Consider the following 24686-nt stretch of genomic DNA (forward strand, 5'->3'; position numbering starts at 1 on the left):
AAGCTTCTCACTGTGTGATAGATTGGGTAGCCAAGCTATTTCAAAAATTTCTCTAGGACAAATTTAATAATTCTCCAAAGCTAAATCTTGTTGGTCGAAAGAAAATAACCTAAGTCTAAAAATATGGTCCGGCAATTTATGACTTGCGTAATGTTCAACTATTCCTAGTGGCTAAAAAAGTTCTAAATGTATTGAAAAAAGTTTTCTTTTCATTTGATATAAAGTAAGTTAATGAGTATATATCATTAAGTTTTTTTTTAAAGAAGGTTTGCAAATCGAATTAGTAATTAAGTTAGCATGTGATATAAAATATAATTTTAATAAATAATATTTATAATTTAGAATGAGGTTATTGTGACCGTTCATATATTATTTTGGAATAACGAGTGATATTCTAGAATAAAAAAAAATTATTCTTAAAGTTTTTTCTTTCTAAGTTAGGCTATAATTACACTTTTATCCCTACATAGATAGAAAGTTGGTGTGACCATCCGTTGATAAACATATGCAAGAAATTACCCAAAACGGAAGGCCACGAAGCCGCCAAAACTTCACGCAACCAAGAAGAAGAAATATCTGATATCTCCCCTCACTCCCCTTCTTCCCTCTCTCTCTCTCTCCACTCCCACCACTGGACTACTCCTCACAATCACCATGTTTCTCATCCCCCCTCCTCCTCCTCTTCCATCCTCCTCTCCTCCTTTCCTCTCATCCTCCTCCCATCTCCACCACCATCGCCGTCTCTCTGCTCCGCTCTCCGCCACCACCTCCTCCTCGTCCTCGTCCTCCTCCACTGCCAACGACCTCCTCCTCCCCTCCTCCCTCCGCCGCTACGACTTCGCCCCCCTCCTCTCCTTCCTCTCCTCTCCGTCCGCCGCCGCCGCTCTCTCGCTCACTTCCTCCTCCTCTTCCCCTCCCTCCCGCCTCGACCCCGCCGAGCTCCGCCTCGCCGAGCTCTACCGTGCCGTCCCCGCCCACCATTGGCACGCCCTCCTCACGTGTCTCGCATCCACCCCTTCCTCCCTCACCTCCGCCGCCGCCCTCGTCCCCTGGCTCCACCGCCACCGCCTCTGCTTCTCCCTCGACCTCCTCTTCTCCTCCCTCCTCCACTCCCTTTCCCGCTCCGAACTGCTTCACCACTCCCTATTGTTATCCTCTTGTCCCCCCAATTCCCCCGATAATTCCCCCAATCCTTATTCTTATTCCACTCCTCCTTCCCCGCTCGTCCTCAACTCTCTCCTCTCGGCCGCCGCCTTCGACTCCCGCCCTGCTACCGCCTTCCGCCTCCTCTCCCTCCTCCGCTCCCACGGATACCTCCCCGACATCCCCACCTACTCCCACCTCCTTAATTCCCTCCTCCGCTCCCCCGACCCCCCCGACCCTGCCCTCCTTTCTCGCCTCCTCGCTGACCTCCGCTCCCTCCGCCTCGAGCCCGACGCCCGCCTCTTCTCCGACCTCGTCGCCGCGTTCTCCCGAGCCGGCGACCCCGATACGGCCCTCTCGCTCCTCTCCGACTCCCAGTCCCTCGGCCTCACTCCCCGCTCCTCCGCCGTCGTCGCGCTCCTCTCCGCCCTCGGCGCTGCCTCCCGCGTCCAGGAGGCCGAAGCCGTCTTTCTCGAATTTTACCACGCTGGGGAAATCCGCCCCCGGACCCGCTCCTACAATGCCCTTCTCAAAGGGTACGTCAAGATTGGGTCTTTGAAGGATGCGGAGCATGTGCTCGACGAAATGTCGCTCTGGGGCGTTAACCCGGATGAAGCCACTTATAGCTTGCTGATCGACGCGTACACCAATGCTGGACGGTGGGAGAGTGCGCGCATACTTATAAAGGAGATGGAGGCGAATGACGTCCGTCCTAACTCGTATGTCTTTAGCCGCATCCTCACCAGCTTTCGCGACAAGGGGGACTGGCAGAAGTCCTTTGCTGTCCTGAAGGAAATGCGAAGCAATGGCGTCCGTCCTGATAGACATTTTTACAATGTGCTGATCGATACCTTTGGGAAGTATAATTGTCTTCATCATGCCATGGATGCTTTCGACCAGATGCGTGCTGACGGTATTGAGCCAGACGTTGTCACATGGAACACGCTTATTGATGTGCACTGTAAGGCTGGGCGGCATGACAGATCGATGGAGCTGTTTGAGGAGATGCAGGCGAACGGTTGCCCTCCGGGGACGACAACATACAATATAATCATTAATTCGCTAGGGGAGCAGGGACGCTGGGAGGAGGTGAAGGGAACACTCGAGGCGATGAAGGCACAGGGATTGCTGCCCAATGTAGTGACGTACACCACGCTTGTGGATGTGTATGGGAAGTCTGGGAGGTTCCAGGATGCTATCGAATGCCTGGACGCTATGAAAGCTGATGGGATGAAGCCATCACGTACCATGTATCATGCCCTAGTCAACGCATATGCACAGAGGGTAAGAGACTATAATTTGGACGTCTTATTATTCTGTCATTGGGTCCCTATTGTTTATGCTCTCTGCCTGGTGTGATTTTTTAATTGCAAGCTGGACGGAAGAATTGAACTATTGATTTAATTGTTCGTTAGAACTGTACTATACTTGCATAACTACCTGATTATTGTTAATTCTGGAGAATTCGTACTGACTTAGATAATATTTGTAAAGATCATGATTGTTCTCTTTAGTACTTCTGACCAAAGCACTTGATGTGACACTTTTTGGTTGACGCATACTTTCTTCAGGGCTTATCAGATCAAGCAATAAATGCTTTTAAGGTTATGAGAGGAGATGGCATAAAACCTAGTGTTTTAGTCCTTAACTCATTAATTAATGCATTTGGCGAGGACCGGAGGGATGCTGAAGCCTTTGCTGTACTGCAATTCATGAAGGAAAATGTAAGTAATGCCCACTTCAAATTGATACTCTGGCATATCAGAGTATCACTGAATCTATGCTTCTATTCAGTCTTACTGAATACTCTAAATTGTAGGATCTGAAGCCAGATGTTGTGACATACACAACCCTTATGAAAGCTTTAATCCGTGTTGAAAAGTTCGAAAAGGTACTGACTTCTATCTTGCTTTTGTTCTTACTGACAACATTTATTAAATGCTAATGCAAACTAAACCTTAGCTGCCTTTTGTGCTTAACACAATGATAGATTGTAATGATTTTTCTTGATATAACTTGGTGGGTGCGTAAATATACTGTGAATTTGTGCAACAAATATAAATGCTTTTGGTCACTCCTGAAATGGAGGAAGAGTGCTAGAGTGAACTGGTCCAGATTTCTTTAAAAAGTTAGTGGTCAATTGGATGCCTCATTGGCTGACCAGTATTTGGACACAACAAATTAAAAAGGGCTTCAATTATTCTCTGAAGTGGATCTTTTTCTTCATTCTTGAGCTAAGAAAGTTGTGTAGATACTCGATAATTGGATAGTATGAGAAGTAAGAATTAGACAGGGATGATCTAATGTTTGGTTTGGTGACACACAAAAAGATATTGAAGCTGTTGAAGAGGAGACATGCCACCACTTTATCTGAGTCATGGTACATAGAACACTTTGAGACTGCCTCATCTTCATACTAATCATTGAGCTAACTCTCAAATAATTAGTTTATTAGTTTACAGTTTCAGTTCCAGTTCCTATTCTATTATGTGTCACTAGGTGAGAAATCATGTCCCATTGAAGTAAAATATCAATTGTGCTGCTCTTGAAAAAACAATTTTTTTTGGGGAAAAAAAATAGGAGACGGTGTTCAATTATATACAATATAATTTTTTTTTTCTATATGATGCTTTGACTTCATCTTTGCAAGTCTCATTTAACAATTCTCTGAGAATACAGGGAGGGCTGAGTATATACTAACTGTGTACAAGTAACAGGTTCCAGCTGTCTATGAAGAAATGATGTCATCTGGATGCACGCCAGACAGAAAAGCTAGAGCAATGCTGCGTTCAGCTCTACGATACATGAAAGAATTACGGGTTTCACCATAGTTAGCACAAGATTTATGTATTGAGTCAGTACACCGAACTTCAGCATTATTCCGAGATTATTAACATGCAGTAGAAGGTTAGTACCTATCAATTCAAATTTTTTCATGCAATTAAATAAGTATCACTTTCACTTATAATGTCAGTCGTATACATTTTATCTATAACATTAATATGACATTAGCTGAATTGCTGAATGATGCTTGTACCTTTTTTTTTTCTTTAGATGGACTAAAGAAAACTACCTTACTGCAGTAGGGTTTTGACATCGTTTCCTGCAGGGATTTGGTATATCTTAATATCTTATGTATATCTATTAGATGCTTGTTGCATATGTAATATGGATAAAATATTCAGTTTTTTTTTAAAAATAATTTTGGGTGTGTTTTTTAGCTAAAAATTAGATTTGTTTTTAGATAATTTTTTTAAGGATTTGGTTGATTTTCAAATTAAAAAGAGGCCTACTCTGGTCATAGACTAATTCTAATTATTTTAGATTGTGATTTAATGTAATATCCATCTCTTTATATAAGATTAAAAGGAAATCCAAAAATAAGATTATCATGGAAAATTGAAAAATATTACTCTTGTGGAGAATTTCATGTGCATCTTCTCCTTCCTCCCTTCTTTCTGCGGTGGACTTTGTGTTTCCTTTTGTCCCGCAAAATCTAGGTGAGTTTTCTTTTCCCTCACAACTAAGATGGATTGGATTTTCTTTCCTCCACAGTTGGGTGGGTCATCTTCTATCTCTCAACAATGCTAATGGAAAACAACATTGATTCTTGATTCTACAAAAAAAAATGTTCTACTATTTTGCAATAGCTCAACTAATTCTTGATCACTACTTTCTATTAGTAATTTTTCTACATTTAGAATCTCCCTCGAACGTTAGCCATGGTATCTAGTCATTCAATTCTTGAGGAAGGATTGTCGTGCCGACATCCTGTCAACATCCCCAAGTATGCCACTAGCACACCATCATGCTAGATACATATTTTTTATTCTAATATATGTATTAAAGCCTATATCAAAGCCTTTTATCCCTAAATTATATTGTAAATGACCTATTTTATTACAGTTATAGTGATAGTCAAGTAGAATATTATTCAACACATAATATTATTGAACACATTCAAATGACAATAATTTAGTAGTTAATTTCGGACATGTTTATGTTCCTATATCAATTTTGACCAATTTGAATAATTTTGACATATTAATTTCATATTTCTAAAAAAAAATTGGGGTTAATTTTTTCTGGGACACAATTTTTCCTTTGATTTCTACCGTTTAAAGAGTTTTTTTCATAGATTTAGCACGAAAATGCGACATCCATGTAGAATGACTCTTAGAAATAATATATCTAATAAAATTAAATTAGATCTTTTTTTTTCGTACATCCCAAATTGTTTTCTAAAGTATAAGTCAAAGAAATACTTAAGAGAATGAAAGGAAATTTTACCTTTTGATGGGATTTGAAGAAAAAAAATCTTGAATCACTCCTAGATCTCATTCCTTTCTCCTCTTCTTCTCTAACTTTCACTCTCTATTTAGAAAAGTAGTTGACACAAAGAGACCCATTTTGGGTTTCTTTAATGGATTTAGGGCAGCACATAATGTGTGCCACCTAATACTGTACCTATATAGCCCATATTAGGCGATATGGGCTTCACTTGGCCTAGCACAGGGCTATGCCATTGGCACACCCCATGCCAGGTGCTGGTAGCCCCTTGACAAGGGGTGTGCCAACTGGCACAATGGTCCTTGCTCTTGAGCATCACTATGATCTGTACATTATATATTTGCTTTCAGCCAGTTGATCTCTGAATATATTTATGGTTGAAATACGGAATCTTCTTAGGTCGTTGTTTTTGTACTTATCTGTTGCTTATTTTTAATTCTACAATATGGACCCAAAGAATATGTTTGGTTCTATATTATTTAAATTAAATGTGTATATTTTATCATTGTCTAGTACCTTGATGTTGGTGGCAATATGCTACTAGTTGCATTTCTGGTTACTGAAGAGAACATTCTTCTATGAGTATGTTGTGCCATGCTGAAGAAATTTTGTTGTACTGAGTAGTGTGCTACTGTTAGTAAGAAATGCTCATAGCTTTAATGATCAAATGTGTAAAAGATCATTGATTTCTGGTAAGCATGTTGATTTGTAATGAGAAATTTTTTTGGGGTCAATTAGAGTGTCTCACACTTCCAGCGTCTATGCAGTTTGTCACAGTGGAGTGCCCATACCATATTAATCCTGTGCAATCTAGTGTAGGAAAGCAGTTTTCTTTCTACATTATTGCTAAGTGGTATTCACCTGCAACAATCGAGCATTGAAAAATCTGGGTGATCTTGTTTAATTTCTTAAATTAATATGCTTATCTGCAGACTGCTTGATAGTTTATAGACAAAAGCGTGATATTATTGGGCATAATGTTTATGTTGTGTCCAGCATTACATTTACAGCAGCTTCTATTTGTATCTGATGTCATGTGATACTCCATCTCTGCTTGCAGGAGAAGCTACCACATTTCCATGTCTGCAGTATATTTCGTTGCTCAGACAGTAGATACACTTCAAAGAAGACAAAAGGAACGAACCATGGCCTTCATTGATGAGCTGACAACCCTTGAAAAGTTAACCCAAAGAGAACCTCATCCAAGTCTGAAAGGTTAGTTTTCCTTCAACTATGGACAACCAAGATGATTGTTGTATGTATCATATATGTATACGTCTCTATCCATCCACCTGTTTAATTTGTCAATAAATCTCACATATCCTAATGTAAGACATACAGTTGAGATTATTCATTCATATATGACTATCAGCTACCATGAATTGAGCATGGTTCATCTCATCCAAATCAGCTGATTGATTCAGAAATATTGTTTCCTAACCTGCATCCAGCGTAATTCCATGCGTCTTAAAGTTTAAATTACCGTAGACTGGGTGTTAGAATAGAAGTATAGAAACTACTATTCTCATGACTCAACTAAAGCTATTAGAGTAGTTAGTAAGTTAATATTGTATCGGAGCAAAATACGATGAACTCAAATTCTGACGTGCCTATCTTTACCTTAAAATATGATACCTCCACTCATTTAAGCTAAGTCTACTTTTTGTGTCTATTAAAATGTCTCGAGAGAAAAAGTGAAGGGGAGTATTAGAATATAAATATAAAAACTACGGTTGTCTAACAATTTGGATTATTAGAATAATTGGTAAGTTAATATTGATGATCCATTATCATACTTCTAGGCCTGTCTCCTTATTCCATGTGAAAGGAAACTCACATATAATTCCTAAATATATGACTCTGACCTTATTGTGACGGTTGAAGAACTAAATGGCAGCAGTAAATATATGTTATTGATTAATCGTAACCTCATCGCAATCACAGTATACAAAAAAGAACATCTTAATTTATCAGTTCTTTTGGCAAATGGTGACAGATCTTTATGCTGTTCGAGAGATGTAAGAGCTTAATAGTATCTCAGTTAAATTAATATTCTCAGGATTTGAAACCTGTGAATACTCATGCAATATAAGCTCTTCTAACCATCTGAACACAATCACTGATATTTGATGTCCTTGATTTGCTTTCCTGTTCAGAAATGGGCATATTACAATTATGTTTACAAAGCACCAAAGTCCATTCCCACTGCAATATAGACTGTGTGCATTCTCTCTCTTAGAGGACTACTACAACCATGGACTAATTATCATGCTAAGTGGGTGATATTAAGTACCAGAGTAGATAGCCTTGGTCGGCACTTAGGACGAAATTTATCTGCTCATATGATTACCATGTTTGTGTCAGCGATGAGCAAATTGGCTGGATGGTTACCTCTCTTTCTCCAACATAGGAGTTTTACCAATTGAGATTTGAGAGGAATGCTACCATCTCACTAGTAATCTTTTTGCTAGCAAAATTTTCCAGGTTCCAAATGTAGTAGAAGCAGTAGCAACAGTTTACAAGAAGGTTGGTTGTCTTCGACTTTGAACCCAGCTAGAAATTTTCTAATTGCATGAGTTCCTTAAAAAAATTATTGGTTTATACATGTCTGTATATTAACATCTGAGAGCATTTAAATAGATGAAATAAAAAAAGATGCCTTTATTTTTATTTTTTTTAAAACTGAACTGTTAATTGAGGAATATAAATATAAGAAACAATTTTCCTTTTGCCTTTTAAACAATCACCCTTTTTTATAGTGACCCTATAAATTAATTTTTTAGTATACAAATACCTTCTCTTCTCTTTTGTTAAGTTTCTAATAATTATTTTCATCAATAAGTTGTCATGTCATGTGATAGTAACGCGATAAAAGTATGATATATTTATCTCTCATATGTATATGCAACTCAACTCAAAGAGAGAATTTTATGTAGATCAAAATAGAGAGATTATTGGGTTATTTTTCTCGGAAAATGGTGTAAAATAAAATTTTAGAGAGAAAATCAAAAGTCGATATGTCCGAGTGGTTAAGGAGACAGACTTGAAATCTGTTGGGCTTCGCCCGCGCAGGTTCGAACCCTGCTGTCGACGTTTCATTTTTGTTAAGCCCTGTTTGCCAGTTTTTTCCCCTGAAATTAGCATCTATTTAAACAAAACAAGTCTAATAATAATTTTTTTTAACGTACGTTCTAAATTCAAAGCAAGACTTGCCTTCAATCAATATCAACCTCTAAAAAATTTTATGTGATACATTAAATAAAGATAAAACAGACTATTTATCAAAAGAAATTTGAAACCGATTGAACAATAAAATTAGAACCGAAACCACCTAAAGAACTCCCTACTGGGCTTTATCAAGGCCATAAAAATGAGTGGATTTAGAGATCAGTTGCTACCCTCTCTTTATCTAGAAATCAACTAGGTGTAGTTCTTTTCACACAACATGCTTAGAGCAAAGTGGTATTCAAACAAAATTGTTCCACAAATTTTACATTTTGAAACACAGATGAGAATGGGATCAACAAGCAATGTCGAATTCCATAGCAAGTTTTAAAGCAGAAGATGCAGCCGAAGATAACACCTGATATCACCAAAAGAGCAAGTTTGACATCTAACAAGAAGGCTGTGAAGGAAATATGATATGGATGTGAAATAATACTGTTGTGAAACTAAAAACATTTATTTAGCACTAGCTTAAGTACTTTAATTTAGACATGGAAAAGAGAAGGGAGCAACCAAAGCAGCTATCATCCCATGTAATCAAGTCTGATGCCAAAAGATGATCAACAGCCTCATCAACATGAATTCGCCATTCAGTTGGACACAGTAAAAAACTTCTCTTGACTGTGCTGCTCATTTAAGATCAAACGACATATAAATTTGCTACTGAAGCCGTCTTTGCTTTCACAATAGACATGGCTAAACAACATCCCAACTCTAGCCCTTTTATCGTTTAACAAGCTGGTAAGACTCCACTGAAATCATTAGTGTGGTAAGTCATGAAAGATCGATTTGCTGACCGCATAACTGTTCTAGTTCTTCTCGTAAAAGTTGCAATAGATTAGCTTTAGTTCGTCGATATACCCAAGCTTTTGTTGTCAAATCCCAATCAAACCTAGAAGGCCCACTGCATGAAGATAACCAATGTCAGGAATTGAGGAAGGGGTCATATAGATAAATGGGCAGGAACAAAAGGGAAAGCAACATAATCTTATCCAACATAGAAAAGAAAATATCAGATTTTTTATTTCAAGAAATAATATAAGATAATGTAGTTTCGGACCCCCAAAAAAGAGAGGCATGATAATACAAACCAATTGCAAACATCAGTGCTAGATCTGGTGTAATAGTAATGAAGTGGAATTTGCTTTGCCAGCTAGATTAATGCGACTCTAATACTTCTCTTCTTCATCTCACTCAAGAACTAAAATGATCAAGCAAAGTTGCTAAGAACGAGGGAAAAACATTAGAAAGAATCTAATTTCATCATTGTTGAGGACTAGTGTATATCAAATACAACTCCTGTACCATTTATCTCCTTCTCTGTTCCCCTCAAATCCATCATTCCGTATATTTATTTCTAATTTATATATATAGCATCATAATGAAAGGATTAAAGAGGTCAGCCCTGGGCATGCACAGAAAAACAACTGCAGACCTTAGTTAAATACCCAATATCACTAGAAAAAGTTACCAAAAGTGTTGCTAACACCAGTAAGAGTGCCGATAAGATCCATAGATCCTTACTCTGGCCACATTCTAACACAAGCAAGAGTATCAAAGTGCAGATCAACATAAGACGACAGAAATCAAACATGAGAGCTTATAGTATAGTGAGGGGTTGCTTGAGCTTCACCACTAGAATTGAAGTTTCTACTTTCATCATCAAAGACTTTACGAATTGAAAGACAAAGACACATGCTAACACCACTGTGCTACTAGTTAGCATAAAGCATGAGTTGGAAGGCAAGCAATGAATTGCCTAAACTAGATCTATTAGACTATAGTGTTAAACTGGGCAGAGTTCCCAGTTCACAGCTAGTATAACACTTTTGAGTTGGTAAGCAATATTTGTGGATCAGTCATAATCTCTTTGAATAAAAACCAAAGTAGAAGTAAAATATACCTTAACACATTTTTAGAGTTAGCCATGTGATGCAAGCAGTTGAGGGCAGAGGGACTGCATGTGCATATTTGGTAGGAAGGTGCATATGCAGGTCCATAGCTACTTCTTTTCTTATGGATACTTCTATGTGTAACTTATTTTGATTAAGAAGGAGACAATATTATTACTGGGAAATATATGGATGTTCATGTTGATAGTCAATTTTTTTTTAAAAAAAATAGTGTAAACCAAGATGTTCTAAATGAAAAGGCTAATGCATGTCAAATCAGAAATAAGCTCCAGGGAGGCCCTATGCAGGATGACTATACATGGCCGTCAAGGGACTGCCAAAGACCTAAGTAGGGTACATAGACCACGCTTGTATTCCTAACAAAATTTTTGATCTAGAAAAATTTGAGGCCGATTCATCTTATGTTGTTCTAAGATTTAAGATCTTTAAAGTTTTAAAGAGTGTAGAATTCTGAGGAGTACCCAATTTATTATCAGGCGATCACCCATTTTACTAAACATATAAATTCACTTATCGCTTAATGAGGTAAAAAAGGCTACTGAATGTGAACTTGATGAGAAACGTTTTCCAATCTATTAAGAACAAACATCAAACTAGAAATAATTTGAGCTTGCAAACAACAAACATTAAGAAGAGAAAGTGACATGTAACATGATTCAAATCAGATTGTTAGTTTGAACACTGAGGCCACAACCAAGAAGATTTAACACATCTTGTTCTTAAATCTTTACACTAAAACAAGCACATGAATTGGTATTCATATCATTTTGAAAACTAGGATATTCACATCGTATATGCTAAAAACATCAAAGAAAATAAGCCCCAAAACCCAAGCACGGTAAACATTTGTACCTCACAGGAGAAGAGACCCATATTTGTCTGTTTGGCGTTTGCTTGTTTATGACATATGTCCCAAAATTCCCTAGCTTTAAGGTCAAAACATGATTCTGAAAGTGCATGATAACCATCAACTTAATCAAACTATATATAAGAATAAGATATCAAAACTGCAAAGAATTTCATATCATCTCACCCCATAGTCTACATCATAACCATCTATTTGGAGGGAGTCGCCGTATTCCTATCAAGAAAGTTTAGAGAATTAAAGATGCAGATTTTAGTTAGCTTAACCAAATATATTTTTTTGGAGTATGCACAGGTAAGCAATATATCCAATGTAACTACATCCCAATGAGAATTACCTCAAATTTTTCTTGCAAGTCATGTATAGTATCATCAGCTAGACTATGGAACTCGTCCTCAGGCATCATCGATCTGTAATAAAAATGAAGGTATGATCAAATAAAGTAAAATTCAAATAAATAAATAAAGGAACAAAAGAAATTCTTCGTGAAAAAATAGCATGCAAAAGAATTAGGAGAGAAAAAAAAAATATATAAAAATCCTGTTTTCGAAAGAGTTAAATCACTAGATTTATGAACAAGAAGAGAAAGCTCAGAATCACTCAGTCAAATTTCTGAAGAAAACCTTCTAACTTTATCTTAGTATCATCAGAACCTGAATTTAGAAAACTGACTCAACTCAACTCATTGATCAAAAAGCTCAAAATTCCCTAAAGAATAAGTAAAACGAGAAAAAAAAAAGCAATATATGGTATCTGCTTAATTCGAAGATAGTGGATCGCCAAATTAAGCAACGGAAGCAAAAACGTGCTGCTTTCATAAAATATATGAGACCAAGCTGGCAAGCTTATTATCATCAAAACTAAATTTCAAACACGTAAACAAGAAGAAGGCAATTCAGCTACTGATCAAATAGAACAAAATTTGAAAAGAACTCTCCACAAATACGGAATTCCACACGGGACAACGAAAGCCAAAATTTTCAGCCAAAAGGAAAGCGCATAGGTTTTTAACGCCGACACCATTGAATCTTGTAACAGACGCTCAAATCTCGCTCCCTTCCATCCAAATTCCTAAGAAATACCCTAGCTTTTGATCACAAAAGCATAAAACCCATGCCTTGGCTGCAGAAAGAATCTACTCACTGGTAATCCATCGCAGTTGGACCCTGCGCCTCCTCGACTTCCGAAGGACGCGAGCAGAAGAAAGCCCTAGAACGAGACGGATCAAGATGCCTCGAAATCCGGGAATTGAGGAAGGTTCCATCGCTGCCGATACTGGGAGATACGGAAGCTTCCAGAACGGGAAGGGGACGGAGAAGAGAAGAGGAGGAAGAAGTGCGAGGAAAAGTTCTCGCTATTAGTAGGCGTCGGAGGAGATGCTTCGAAGCAGAAGAAGAAGAAGCCATCGCCGTCCGTTTGAGAGAGAGAGAGAGAGAGAGAGAGAGGGAGATGGAAGTAGAAGCGGTGGGTAGGGGGAAGAGGAAGGACTTTTATGGCCGTCCGATTGAGCTCATTAGCGGGGTGGATTAAAAATTTTAAATGGGTTAAAAAAAAATCGAATAATAACAGTTCAAAAATATTCTACAAACACTCTTTCGAATGTGCAATGATACTGTCTATTGATTAGTAATAAGATTAGAGAGAAAAACTATTTAAGAGTTAATATAAGTCGACACATTGTGGAGTGTTTGTAAATTGTTTGTGAGCATACTACTACTCTTTCAAATCATATTTGATATCAGCTAATAGTAATTTTCTATTACTATTAGACTTATCCTTTTTTTACCGTGTTAACGGAAATCTTACTCTTAATTTTCTTTTTCTCTTAAAAACATATAAAATAACCATAGAACACCAAAAACTAATCACATCATATTTTTTTAACAAAAGATCAAATAAACAATCCTAGATTCTGGTAGACAATATACCAGATAAAATCACAAAAGGTCTTGCCGACTTAGAAGTGTCAGAGACCAACCAACTCTTGTAAAGTTAATAGATACTTTCCCCATGACCAAGGAGGTCAGAGTTCAACTTCAACTCCAAATAATATTGTGAAGAAATTATTTAATAATTTCATGGCTTGACTCAATTTAGTTAATAGCTTAATAGTGCAGTTAACTTAGAGAAACAGCTCGACAACGCAACAATTTAAAGTAGGTCTCGATGGCGTTTGGTTCGAAGTAATTATTCGACAACACATATAACTTGAAGCCTAAATTAGATAGCTAAAAGCTCGGTGGAGTCTAAGTCGCTCTGTATCTAGGAAGGGTTAAACCCTTTGTTCAAATCAAATCTAGCCTTCAGACTCATGAATAATAAAAAAATAAATAAAAATTAAATAAAAAGACTTACGACCAGTAATCAAAAAGTAGATTTCTTGTAAATTAGAATAGATTTCCCTGCTACTCCAGAGAACATGATTGCCTGAAGAAAATTCTTTGGATCATAAATCTGCTCAGAGAACATAGCTGAATCCAAAGAAGGATCATCTTTGGCCATTCCTGTTAAATTTCACTAAAGCAGTGAAGGTTGTAGAAATGCCAGACAATTATACAAACAGAAACAACAAAACAATTGATAGTAGAGCAATAGGTAGAAGCGGATGCCAAGAAAACTCTAATTTAAGGTCAGAAACAAGTGCCTGGCTAGTTGAAGTTCACATTCAAAATGGACAAGAAGAAAAATACTCAGGGACAACAGATGACCATCCTATGAAAGGGACAATGTTCAACAACATAAATATGTCAAAAAGCAAGCAATAAAACCCTGGATGACCTCCGAGAACCAAAAGTTACACCTCGATCATCCCATTTATTACAGGCAGTTGACGAGTGAGATGGAGGATAGACACAGCAGCACAGTTAGCATAAAACGGCAGAGTACACTCTATAGAGACCTCATCTCAATTCTGCCACCGGAACACTAGCTTTTATTTTCTGTCACAAAATAGAAACATCACAAAATTTTCAAATAAAAAGAAAATAGACATAAGCAATATACTAAAATGAGAAGAATAAACCACTAATTGCTATCAATAGGAAAAACAAGACTGTATGCAATACACCAAAGAGAATTTGACAAGAAATGAAAGAAAGCAACAATGCATACACCAAAGAGAATTTGACAAGAAATGAAAGAAAGCAACAAAATAGCAACCGCAAGGCTAATTTTCCTTGGACTCAAGCTATCACTCATTTCCACATACACAACTTTTTTTTTACACATCCCTCTAAACTATTGAAAACCTCTCAAATACCCTTCTATTAATTTTCTGTCACTTTTTCTATTCAGAAATTGTCACAAGACTCACACATCTCTAAATTTGTAACTTTTATACCTTTATTTTTGGAGGGAAGAAAGAAAGAAATATTAATATACCAAAATACCAATATAAGTAGAGAGGCATTTCTGTACTTTCATCTTTTCCTTTAATGGCATCAAGGGAATCAGAGGTTTCCAATAGTTTAGAGGATCTAACTGTACTAAAAAGAGTTCAAAAGATGTATGTAAAAATTCAGCGGATCTAAATAAAATTATCCCTTTTTTTATACCTCACCTGGATTAGTGGGCCATGCCATAAGGCAATCTGAACAAGTATCTGCCAGTAATTAAAGCTTTTTTGTTTACCCCTAGAAATGAAAAAGAAACTCAATCCTCAACCCCTCCAAACCTTGAAAGGAAATGGACTTGGTAATTGGCTTTTGGACTAGTTGGAAAACAGGCTTCCAGGATCCTTCTCCTCTTATGTGTTCTAGCTTCCTTCCTCGCCAATGACTTCTGTCAAATGCTCTTGCGTGCTTCCGTGAAAGCCCTTATTGGCCTCCTTTCACTAGCTAACTAGCCAAAATATGGCTCCATTTCATTTCGAAACACCCAAAAAATGTATCTACATAATGCAGATACTAACCACAAACATCCAGCAAACAAAACATCCATAGTATCTAACAACAAAGTGAAGTATTCATCATCTCACATCCAAGACAAAACCAGAAAGTCTAAACACAAAGTAACCAAAGTTGGTTACTTAAGATGCACTATTACTATTACAGTGCCAATAACTAAAGTTCACTTAAGTTGAAGAGATATAACAGATGTACTATTACAGTGCTAAGCAAGGTTAAATCTACCAAACTTGGTGTCTGCAGCTCAACAACACCAGCAAACAGTCGAAGAAAGGAAAATATTTCAAGATACCATTTTCAGATAACCAATAGCCTAATCAAAGAATAGTCACCGACTGTTACAGAACAGCTGTATATGCAAGGTTACTTCAACTAAAATGGAATACATAAACTGAATAACATGTGATTGGACAAGATTAACAACTGACTTCATCACTGAAGAAAGATAATCAATTCTCATAGCAGCATTTTGCTGTTTCAACATTCTTAATGAGTATGAAATATCAAACACTCTTAACAATTTCATCTTAGAGATTTTGAAAGCATAGAATGCTTGATATCAATCAACTAGATAAATGGTTCCTTGTAGGCTTCCCTTGACAAAAATGCAGGAGCATTCTATAAAGCACACAAAATCTTTGAGACCATAGATATTTATAGCTTCAGACATCTTCTCAGTACCATTTTCAATAAACATTGCCACATTAACAAAATATTAGATATATGATAAACATTACAGCAGGAGCAGGTCGAACAACAATGACAACGATTGCCTGTTGATCTCCCGTAGTAGACATTGTACACAGCCCTAGGACATAGAAGTTCTAACAAGCAGTATCTGTGATCAGAAATAAAAACAAGCATGCCCACAGGGGAGGTGGAGGTGATAGTAAATGAAAAGCGAGTGTATCAGCCTTAGAGAAATGTGGAGTAGAAGGAAGGAAGCGAGAGAACGTTAGATGTAACTGAACATATCAATTGACATCTAAAGTGAAAATAAGATATGATAGAATGCAACAACTCGAGCATTTCAGACTTCTTGGAATAACTCAACTAGTAAGTGTTATAACTACAATATCCTAGTTCCAAAGTTATGGAATCTCACTCATAATTCCACAAGCACTCTTATTTAACTCATAGATGGAAAGTCAGAAATCATTAATAGCAGCATCATATTATCATCCAAAGGTTTTCATCATGGCAGCATCAAGGAATTGTGTGGAAGTTAAAGAATTATATGGAAATGGAGGTAGAGAACCCAGACCTTTTTGCTCCTCAGCGGCATCATGGTACTCCGCCTCCTCCTCTGGCACCGGCTGCAGCTCGGCCTCCTTACCAACACTCGCATCGGCCGCCGCTACCAGTTCCTCGGGATACCGCACGACGACCACAGGGCATATGCAGTGATGAACGCAGTAATCGCTCACACTCCCGAGCCTCCCTTTACTTCCCCTCCTCGAAGCCCCGAACCCCCTGCTCCCCATGATCACCGCACTGAGCCCGAGCCTCTCAACCTCCAGGCAAAGCCTCTCCTTCATGTCGTGATCTTTCACAATATGGATCTTGAACGGGATCTGCGCTTCGACTAAGGGCTGAGCCAGGTCTTGAGCCTTCGCCGAAGTGAATGCGGCGAAGTCGTCTTCCAGCTTCCGCTGCGACTCCTCGGAGTCATCGTCAACGGAGACGGAGAGGTCAATCGCACCCCAATCGGCGCCATAGAGGACGGACGTGGGGCGGACGTGGAGGAGCATGACGGCGTCACCAGGGCGGAGGTAGTTCTGCACCGCCCATTTCACGGCGTAGGCGCTCTCGTCGCTGAGATCGACAGCGATGGCGATCCGGCGGTGTAAGGCGGCGGATGGGCTCGCTGCTGCCGCAGACGAGAAGAAGAACCGAGGGGAGGATGGGTGGATCACCGCCGCCGGAGAGGGAGACTTCACCGGCGAGGCCGACGGCGAGTGGCGGTCGGATTTCTCTGGGGATTGCATGAGGAATGGAGAGCTACGGCCTCTAGGGTTTTTTTCTACTTTTTCTAGGGAATTTCTTTCCGATTTCTCTCCCTTTTTTTTTCCTTCTACTGTGAGAGAAGTGGGAGGGTTTTGGGAGTTGAGAGAATGAGCGAAGAAGATAGATGGGGCGTGTAGAATGAGAAATTTAGGGTGAGAATAATATGGGTAACGAAGTTGCCGGAATTTGGGGATATATAATATATAATTTTTTTAATATAATTTCTCTTACTAATTTAGTTAATTAAAAATCATTATGTAATTTTTTTTTCTCTATAATTCAAGAGTCAAACATTGCCCTGTGTAAATTAATTATTATAGAGTTATATTAGTTTATGTAAAATATTTATAAAGAAATTAATTTGACCTAAGAATAATGTTAATATAAGAATAATACTGAAGCATAATATGTACCACTTAATAGCATCTCTAACAGCTCCAAAACTCCAAATTGGGAGCTCCATACAAATTTAGAGCTCGGCTCCAATACTATTTAACTTTTAGAAATAACAATTTTGCCTTACGAAAGCTTAATCTGAAAATTTAAATTCAATCTGTATATTTTATTAAATAATATAATTAATTAAATTAAATATATAATTAGTTTTGCTAATTAATTTTTAACAAAAATAATACCATTAGAATGCTCTCATTGAGATATTTAAAATGAGTATAATATTAAATTATTTAAGTTATTTTAAATATTTTATTTTTATTTTGTGTAATATAATTTTGATATTTTTAATTAAAAAAATAGTAATTTAAAATTATTTCAGAAACTATTGAATATTAGTTTTATTATAAAGATATCGACGAGAGTTTTATAACCATATATTTTTTATTAAAAAATAATAATATTAAAAAGACTTATTAAATAATTTAGAATATATATATATATAATATTATATTAATTAAATAATAAATATAGAGCCCGACATTGGAGCGCACCGGTAGAGCTCCCTCGCCAGATCACACCAATTAGTTTAGCTCGTTATTTTCGAATAATGGTGAAGTTTATTTATTTATTTATTCAACTCGAACACGAGCTAAATGGATTTGTTTTGCCTAGTTTATTTCTCACATTAAATCTTACCCCTGAAAAAAAATTTATTTACGTCTATGCCCTTCTAAATATTATGTTATTCATGCATTCTATTCAGAACATATAATATAATTTTTGCACAGAAATATCCTTGTCACATTTGGATCATTATAAAGTTAAAATCTTAACCATATAATAGGTTAAAAAGAAAAAAAAAATTAATTTTAAAAAAAATAAGGGTTTTCAATAGCATTCGTGCAACTAAAGTGTTTTAAATGATATACATATAAATATTAATTTATATATATATATATATAAACAAATATAAGGATTGTAGAAATAAATACATGTAAGAAAACTCTAAATCTTAATCCAAATATTAGAAGGCCTCTATTGGGCACATAACCACCAAGTTGACTTTTTTTATAAAATAATAAAGTGATGCAAATTTATTTACATCTCCAATGTCTATCCCATTATATATATATATATATATATATATATATATATATATATACACACACTAGCATTGAGGATAAGGTAGAAATATGGGTGCACGTGTACCATAGATTCCCTTTCTAGAGTGAAAGCCCCAAAGTCAGCTGTAGGAAGGGAAACATAGGGCACTATACCCACAAATTAGGGGGGTAATTAGGGATGCTAAAGAAACCCGAGAGTCTAAGACTCGTCTATGTCCAACCCAATAAAATCGGATCATAATCCTTCTCAAGCCAGCTTTGGACTCGACTCGAGTCAAAAACTTGAACGAGCTGCATTGGGTTAGAAAACTTGAACCTGGCTTGAGTTCGAACTCGTTCCAATACTACTTTAGGAATGGACTGGGCCTAGAATTTGTCCAAGCTCAAGCCTATTTTTATTTTGTCTTGGGCTAGGCCCAACTCGATCCACGAGCACCTCTAAGTGTACTCGAGCCAAGTTGAATTAAAATTATTTTAATTCGAACTAATTTTAAGATAATTTTGATTTTGAGCCGAGCTCAAGCCTAAACAACATCTATAAGCAATTTTAAGCATTAATCAATTCAAGTCAAATTTCATGCTTGAATTAAATTAAACTTAATCTAAGCTTGAATCAAGCTTAAAATAAGACCTAATTCAAAAATATAGATTAATAGAAATATTTATGTATATAGAAAAGGTATGATAGGATTAAAATTTAGAACTAAACTCTATAAGATCAAAGTATATGACAATCTATTTAAGTAAATTTTAGAATATAATAAAATTATAATATAGTATAGAAAATATTACTTATGTTATATATATATAATTATTAGTTTGAGCATTATTGAGTCTACTTAATTGAACCGGGTCATTATCGAACCAAAAAAAATTTTGAGCTTATTTTGAAGATCAAGCTCTTGTATAAATAGCAAAATAAAGTTAGGAGGATAACAACCATCCCAAGTACAACTATATCTTAGATGTGGGTGATATGGTAGGAGAAATTTTGTAGGCGGCGAAGAATGTCTAAGATGATTGGCTGAAGATTACTATTTTAGCATCTTAGCGAGGACAAGGGAGTTCATTCTATACTTGTTGAGCTACTAACCTTTTCATTGCCTGTCGCGCAATGGCCATAGTTTTGACCGCTAAAACTAAGCCAAGCCCAAGGTGATAGTTTTGATTCCTACAAAGAGAGAATTGCCTAACTACAAAACTGACTCCATTTATCTCACCAAATTTTTTATCATCGAAGACATTATTTCTACATTTCCAGATGCACCAATGCATGCAGATCAAAGAACATAAAAGTCCACATCAAAGCTGCAATCATAGAAGACACCACCAGAAACATTCAAATGTATACTTTTAGTGCTCTTCAAGAAGACCTATAAATAAAAACATTAGTCATACTTATTATTAGATTAATAGAAAAAAATATTGCCGATATTATTGACCATGACTTTGCCTTTCAGTTGGAAGAATTTTAATAAGCAACCTACCTAAATTGTGTACCAGAACACAAGGGAAAAAAATTAGTCAGAGAGACTTCTCAATAGTCTTAAATTTTGAGAAGATAAGTTGTATAGCTAATATGCATACAAAAGTTTAAAAAAAAGTACACTAATCCCTCTATTACTATCAATATTAAAGAGGATAGCATCAGAGGTAGGTATCCAAGGGAAACATTAACAGGGATATATATGAATGCTCATAAATATAGAGTAGGATTGATAACAACAATACAATTTAATGGCAGTACTTTACCACATGTTTTCCAGCCAAAATGTTTGATATATTAATGAGGAAAAAAAAATCTCTTCCACTCACCAAAATGGACCGGGAAGTTGACATCCTACAAAGGATGACATCACACCGTTGATTATTCGATCCAACGGTCCTGATTGGGTAACTCGTTTTGTGGTCCTCAGCGAGTCCACTGCAGAAGGGAAGGAAGAAAGGCTTCATGCGACTCGGCAGAGGTTTCCAATATCGGAGCTGGCTTTTGTTGACATTAAATGCAGGGCACTTGGAAGTACAAAGGGACTCATTGAATGACCCCATGGAAGTGACCCAGAGAAATGTATGCATGGGTCCCGCATTTGGAAGTCTTGTTTTTCTCGTTCTTAACTGTTGTGTTTCATTGGAGAGTTGCTTATGACGGTCTCATAGAAGGACTCGAGGCAGGATTCTCTGCAATTAAGGAAGAACGGAAATTAGCGCATCCGGAGTTGATTAGGAAGAAAAACAAAGTATATTTCACCCCCTATTTGTTTGTGTATGTATTATTAACACCTTATGTTTTGCATTTCCAGTTTTCCACCACGCAATTTTGAAATACAACAGAATTCATGAAAATATAGGGAGCACAATGAAAATTGTCTCATTATAGCCGTATGTAATAAATTCCTGCAATTTAATATTGTGGCCATCTTCTTCTTTCTCTCCTCCCAGTTTGTTTCCCCAAAGATGGTAGCTTCAAGCAATCCATGGCGCAGTATCTTCTTCTTCTCCATTCTTATTCTTATCTTCCAACCTCCTCTCCTCCTTGCAACTGACACCATCTCTTCCAATCAATCTCTCTCCGGGAGGAACCAGAAGCTCATCTCCCAAGGTGGCAAATTTGCTCTCGGCTTCTTCCAAACAGGTAACTCTTCCCAAAATTCGTACATAGGAATCTGGTATAACACCATCTCACAGATAACAACAGTTTGGGTGGCAAATGGAGAGAACCCAATTGCAGACCCCTCGTCCTCTGAGCTCAGAATCTCTGATGATGGCAACCTTGTCCTCCTTAACCAGTCCAAGTCCATAGTTTGGTCTACAAATGCAAATATAACATCCAATTCCTCTGTCGCTGTGATCCTTGACAGTGGAAATCTTGTTTTGAGAGATGGGTCTAACAGTTCTAACAGTTCTAAGGTTTACTGGCAAAGTATAGACCACCCAACAAACACTTGGCTTCCTGGATCCAAGCTTGGGCTCAACAAGGTGAGTGGAGTTGACCAGAGGCTTAGTTCTTGGAAGAATTCAGAAGACCCAGCTCCTGGGATCTTCTCCCTTGAGCTGGACCCAAATGGGACAAGCCAATACTTCATACAATGGAACAAAACTAAGACCTATTGGACTAGTGGGACTTGGAATGGCCAAATTTTTAGCTTGGTCCCGGAGATGACAGAGAATTATATCTACAGCTTCCATTATGTGAACAATTCAGAGGAGAACTACTTCATATACTCTGTCAAAGATGACTCAATCACCTCCCGATTTATCATGGATACCTCTGGCCAAATCAAGCAGCTGACTTGGATTGAGACTACACAGGAATGGATACAGTTCTGGTCCCAGCCAAGAGGTCAGTGTGAAGTTTATGCTCTATGTGGGTCTTTTGGAAACTGTAATGAGAATGCATTACGCTACTGCAACTGCTTAAAGGGATTCAGGGAAAGGGATGCAAGTAGTTGGGCTTTGAGTGATCAGAGTGGGGGATGTGTAAGGAATTCTCCATTGCAATGTAGCATTAAGAATTCTGGGATGAAGACGGAGAAGGATAAGTTTTATACTATGGATAGTGTGAGATTGCCTGATAATTCTCAGAGTTCAGATGCTAGGACTGCTGAAGACTGTGAATTGGCTTGCCTAAGCAACTGCTCTTGTACTGCCTATTCCTATGCCAGTGGATGCTCTCTATGGTATGGTGACTTAATTAATTTACAAGACCAATATAATGGCACTGGGGGAGGAACTCTTAATCTTCGCCTCGCTGCTTCAGAGTTTTCTAGCTCCAAAAGTAACAGTGGACTTGTAATTGGTTTGGCTGTTGGTGGAACTGCAGCAATTCTTACTTGCCTCGCAGTTATTTTCATCCTAGTTTGGCGACATCGGAGACAAAGGCTTCAAAGAATACCAAAGATAGAGGGAGGTGCTCTCGTGGCATTTCGGTACAGTGATCTGCAGCTTGTGACGAAGAACTTTGCAGAGAAATTGGGGGGAGGTGGCTTTGGTTCTGTTTTCAAGGGATTATTACCTGATTCAACTGTAATAGCTGTGAAGAAGCTTGAAGGCCTTCATCAGGGAGATAAGCAGTTCCGTGCTGAAGTGAGCACGATCGGAACAATTCAGCATCTTAACTTGGTTCGACTTCTTGGGTTTTGCTCTGGAGGAACAAGAAGGCTACTGGTGTATGAGTTCATGCCAAATGGTTCACTCGACATGCTTCTGTTTCAGAACACTCCAACGGTCTTGGACTGGAACACAAGGTACCAAATTGCTCTTGGAATCGCAAGAGGACTAGTCTATCTGCATGAGAAGTGCAGGGACTGCATCATACACTGCGACATTAAGCCAGAGAACATTCTCTTGGATGCATCCTTTGTTCCAAAAGTTGCGGATTTCGGATTGGCGAAGCTTGTAGGCCGAGATTTCAGCCGAGTTTTAACTACACTGAGAGGAACAAGAGGTTATCTCGCACCAGAGTGGATAACCGGCGTTGCTATCACTGCAAAAGCTGATGTTTATAGTTACGGCATGATGCTTTTCGAGATTATATCTGGCAGGAGAAACACAGAGCAAGGGGAGGGAGGGAGAGCATCTTTCTTCCCTACACTTGCTGCAACCAAACTTATGGAAGGGAATCTAGAGGGCTTGTTAGATCCCAGGTTAGATGGTGGTGCCAACTTTGAAGAGCTTGAAAGAGCTTGTAAAGTAGCATGCTGGTGCATTCAAGACGATGAGAGTTCTAGGCCAACAATGGGTCAAATTGTCCAAATTCTTGAGGGATTTTTGGAAGTTAACATGCCACCGATTCCACGATCTCTTCGAGTTCTTGGAGAAACTCCAGATTACATAAATTTCTTTTCAGACATGTCGTCAAATCAAAGTTCTCAGGTGCGGAGTACGACTTCCAATAGCTCTCAAGCTAAAAGCATGTAGGCAATCAGTTTTAATTACCCGAGGATGAGGCCCTATACGCGTCTATATACTATCTAAGTGTATTCATGTAAACTTATAAACTTCAAGCTGCTCATCATTTAATCTTCTTGCATATATTTTAGATAGTAATCACCATAAGAATCATTTGCTCTCATATGGCAGTTGTCCAGTGTGGAGTAGTGTTGCACTTATTCTACTTTTTCTAATGCAATATGATGAAGATCCTCATTCGTACTCATTTGTAAATAATGGTTGTATCATTTTGAGTACATTCACATGTATAGAATTATCTTGATCTCAATAGACGGTACTGTATTTCCTTATGCTGCATGATGTTTGTCATTTGTTAGCTTCCCTTTGTAAAGGTGAAATAACAGCATTTCGTTTAGTAGTTAAGTTGATTTCAGCTTCGTATAGTTTCATTTTATTGTCCAGCATGATAGTGGTGAATGCCTCTGAATTTTTTTCGTTGTTATTATTGACAAATATAATATACTAGCTTATATTCGTCTGACATATTAATTATTTCAGACTGACAGTGTTGTTATGTGTTAAGCTATAAAAGTGAGCCCAATCTGAGTTCTAACATGTAAGTAAAAGAGTACTTAGTTGACAGGGTTATCATTGAAAATTATTAATGAAGCTATATATCGCGAGCTTGCTAATGGAGGCATACTAAACCATTTGAGATATAGTAAACTGCATCATTATTTGTAAGAATGGAGAAAATGAACTTTCAGTTAGGATCTTCAATTTGCCGTGTAGGGAAGGGCAGGCTTTAGTCCCTGAAACTATCATTTTCAAATTATTATTTTCTCTGTCTTTCCATTTTTTTAAGTAAGAACATTATTGGAGTTCTTCAACCCCTTAGCCACATGGTTGATTTAGTCTGTTGATCAAG

The 24686-nt window shown here is 37.6% G+C and overlaps 4 protein-coding genes and 1 non-coding gene across 5 annotated transcripts; 3 read left to right on the top strand and 2 right to left on the bottom strand.

Moving 5' to 3' along the window:
• The first annotated feature begins 518 nt into the window (after positions 1–518).
• On the top strand, positions 519–6840 carry LOC140796963 (uncharacterized). The gene is made up of 5 exons (XM_073150187.1): positions 519–2427; positions 2715–2867; positions 2963–3034; positions 3861–4050; positions 6494–6840. Exons 1-4 carry the CDS (start codon positions 655–657, stop codon positions 3972–3974), a joined length of 2112 nt encoding a protein of 703 aa, XP_073006288.1. The 5' UTR covers positions 519–654; the 3' UTR covers positions 3975–4050; positions 6494–6840.
• A 1604-nt stretch (positions 6841–8444) lies between these two features.
• TRNAS-UGA (transfer RNA serine (anticodon UGA)) lies at positions 8445–8526 on the top strand. The gene has a single exon. It is a non-coding gene; the product is annotated as a tRNA-Ser (tRNA).
• A 472-nt stretch (positions 8527–8998) lies between these two features.
• Positions 8999–13041, bottom strand: LOC140796402 (frataxin, mitochondrial). Its single transcript, XM_073149434.1, has 5 exons — positions 12580–13041; positions 11774–11846; positions 11605–11652; positions 11424–11518; positions 8999–9562 (listed from the first exon to the last, which is right to left on the bottom strand). Exons 1-5 carry the CDS (start codon positions 12840–12842, stop codon positions 9433–9435), a joined length of 609 nt encoding a protein of 202 aa, XP_073005535.1. The 5' UTR covers positions 12843–13041; the 3' UTR covers positions 8999–9432.
• Positions 13042–14020: 979 nt separating this feature from the next.
• LOC140796401 (universal stress protein PHOS34-like) lies at positions 14021–17511 on the bottom strand. Its single transcript, XM_073149432.1, has 2 exons — positions 16606–17511; positions 14021–14375 (listed from the first exon to the last, which is right to left on the bottom strand). The coding sequence occupies exons 1-2, from the start codon at positions 17327–17329 to the stop codon at positions 14362–14364; spliced, it is 738 nt and encodes a 245-aa protein (XP_073005533.1). The 5' UTR covers positions 17330–17511; the 3' UTR covers positions 14021–14361.
• A 3768-nt stretch (positions 17512–21279) lies between these two features.
• LOC140796885 (G-type lectin S-receptor-like serine/threonine-protein kinase At2g19130) lies at positions 21280–24108 on the top strand. The gene is made up of 2 exons (XM_073150048.1): positions 21280–21500; positions 21564–24108. Exons 1-2 carry the CDS (start codon positions 21323–21325, stop codon positions 23783–23785), a joined length of 2400 nt encoding a protein of 799 aa, XP_073006149.1. The 5' UTR covers positions 21280–21322; the 3' UTR covers positions 23786–24108.
• Positions 24109–24686: the final 578 nt, after the last annotated feature.

This window comes from Typha latifolia, chromosome 10 (genome assembly GCF_019914945.1).
Source record: "Typha latifolia isolate L0001 chromosome 10, TyphaL0001v2, whole genome shotgun sequence".
Classification (NCBI taxonomy): domain Eukaryota; kingdom Viridiplantae; phylum Streptophyta; class Magnoliopsida; order Poales; family Typhaceae; genus Typha; species Typha latifolia.

Excerpts from the sequence above, each read along its gene's own strand:
- LOC140796402 (XM_073149434.1), bottom strand. The coding sequence starts at position 12,842 with ATGGCTTCTTCTTCTTCTGCTTCGAAGCATCTCCTCCGACGCCTACTA. Across the intron at positions 11,653-11,773 it reads ACTTGCAAGAAAAATTTGAG|GAATACGGCGACTCCCTCCA; the intron begins GTAATTCTCATT and ends CTTTCTTGATAG. Across the intron at positions 11,519-11,604 it reads GTTATGATGTAGACTATGGG|AATCATGTTTTGACCTTAAA; the intron begins GTGAGATGATAT and ends ATGCACTTTCAG.
- LOC140796963 (XM_073150187.1), top strand. The coding sequence starts at position 655 with ATGTTTCTCATCCCCCCTCCTCCTCCTCTTCCATCCTCCTCTCCTCCT. Across the intron at positions 2,428-2,714 it reads TCAACGCATATGCACAGAGG|GGCTTATCAGATCAAGCAAT; the intron begins GTAAGAGACTAT and ends TACTTTCTTCAG. Across the intron at positions 2,868-2,962 it reads TGCAATTCATGAAGGAAAAT|GATCTGAAGCCAGATGTTGT; the intron begins GTAAGTAATGCC and ends TCTAAATTGTAG.
- LOC140796401 (XM_073149432.1), bottom strand. The coding sequence starts at position 17,329 with ATGCAATCCCCAGAGAAATCCGACCGCCACTCGCCGTCGGCCTCGCCG.
- LOC140796885 (XM_073150048.1), top strand. The coding sequence starts at position 21,323 with ATGGTAGCTTCAAGCAATCCATGGCGCAGTATCTTCTTCTTCTCCATT. Across the intron at positions 21,501-21,563 it reads TCTCGGCTTCTTCCAAACAG|TTTGGGTGGCAAATGGAGAG; the intron begins GTAACTCTTCCC and ends AGATAACAACAG.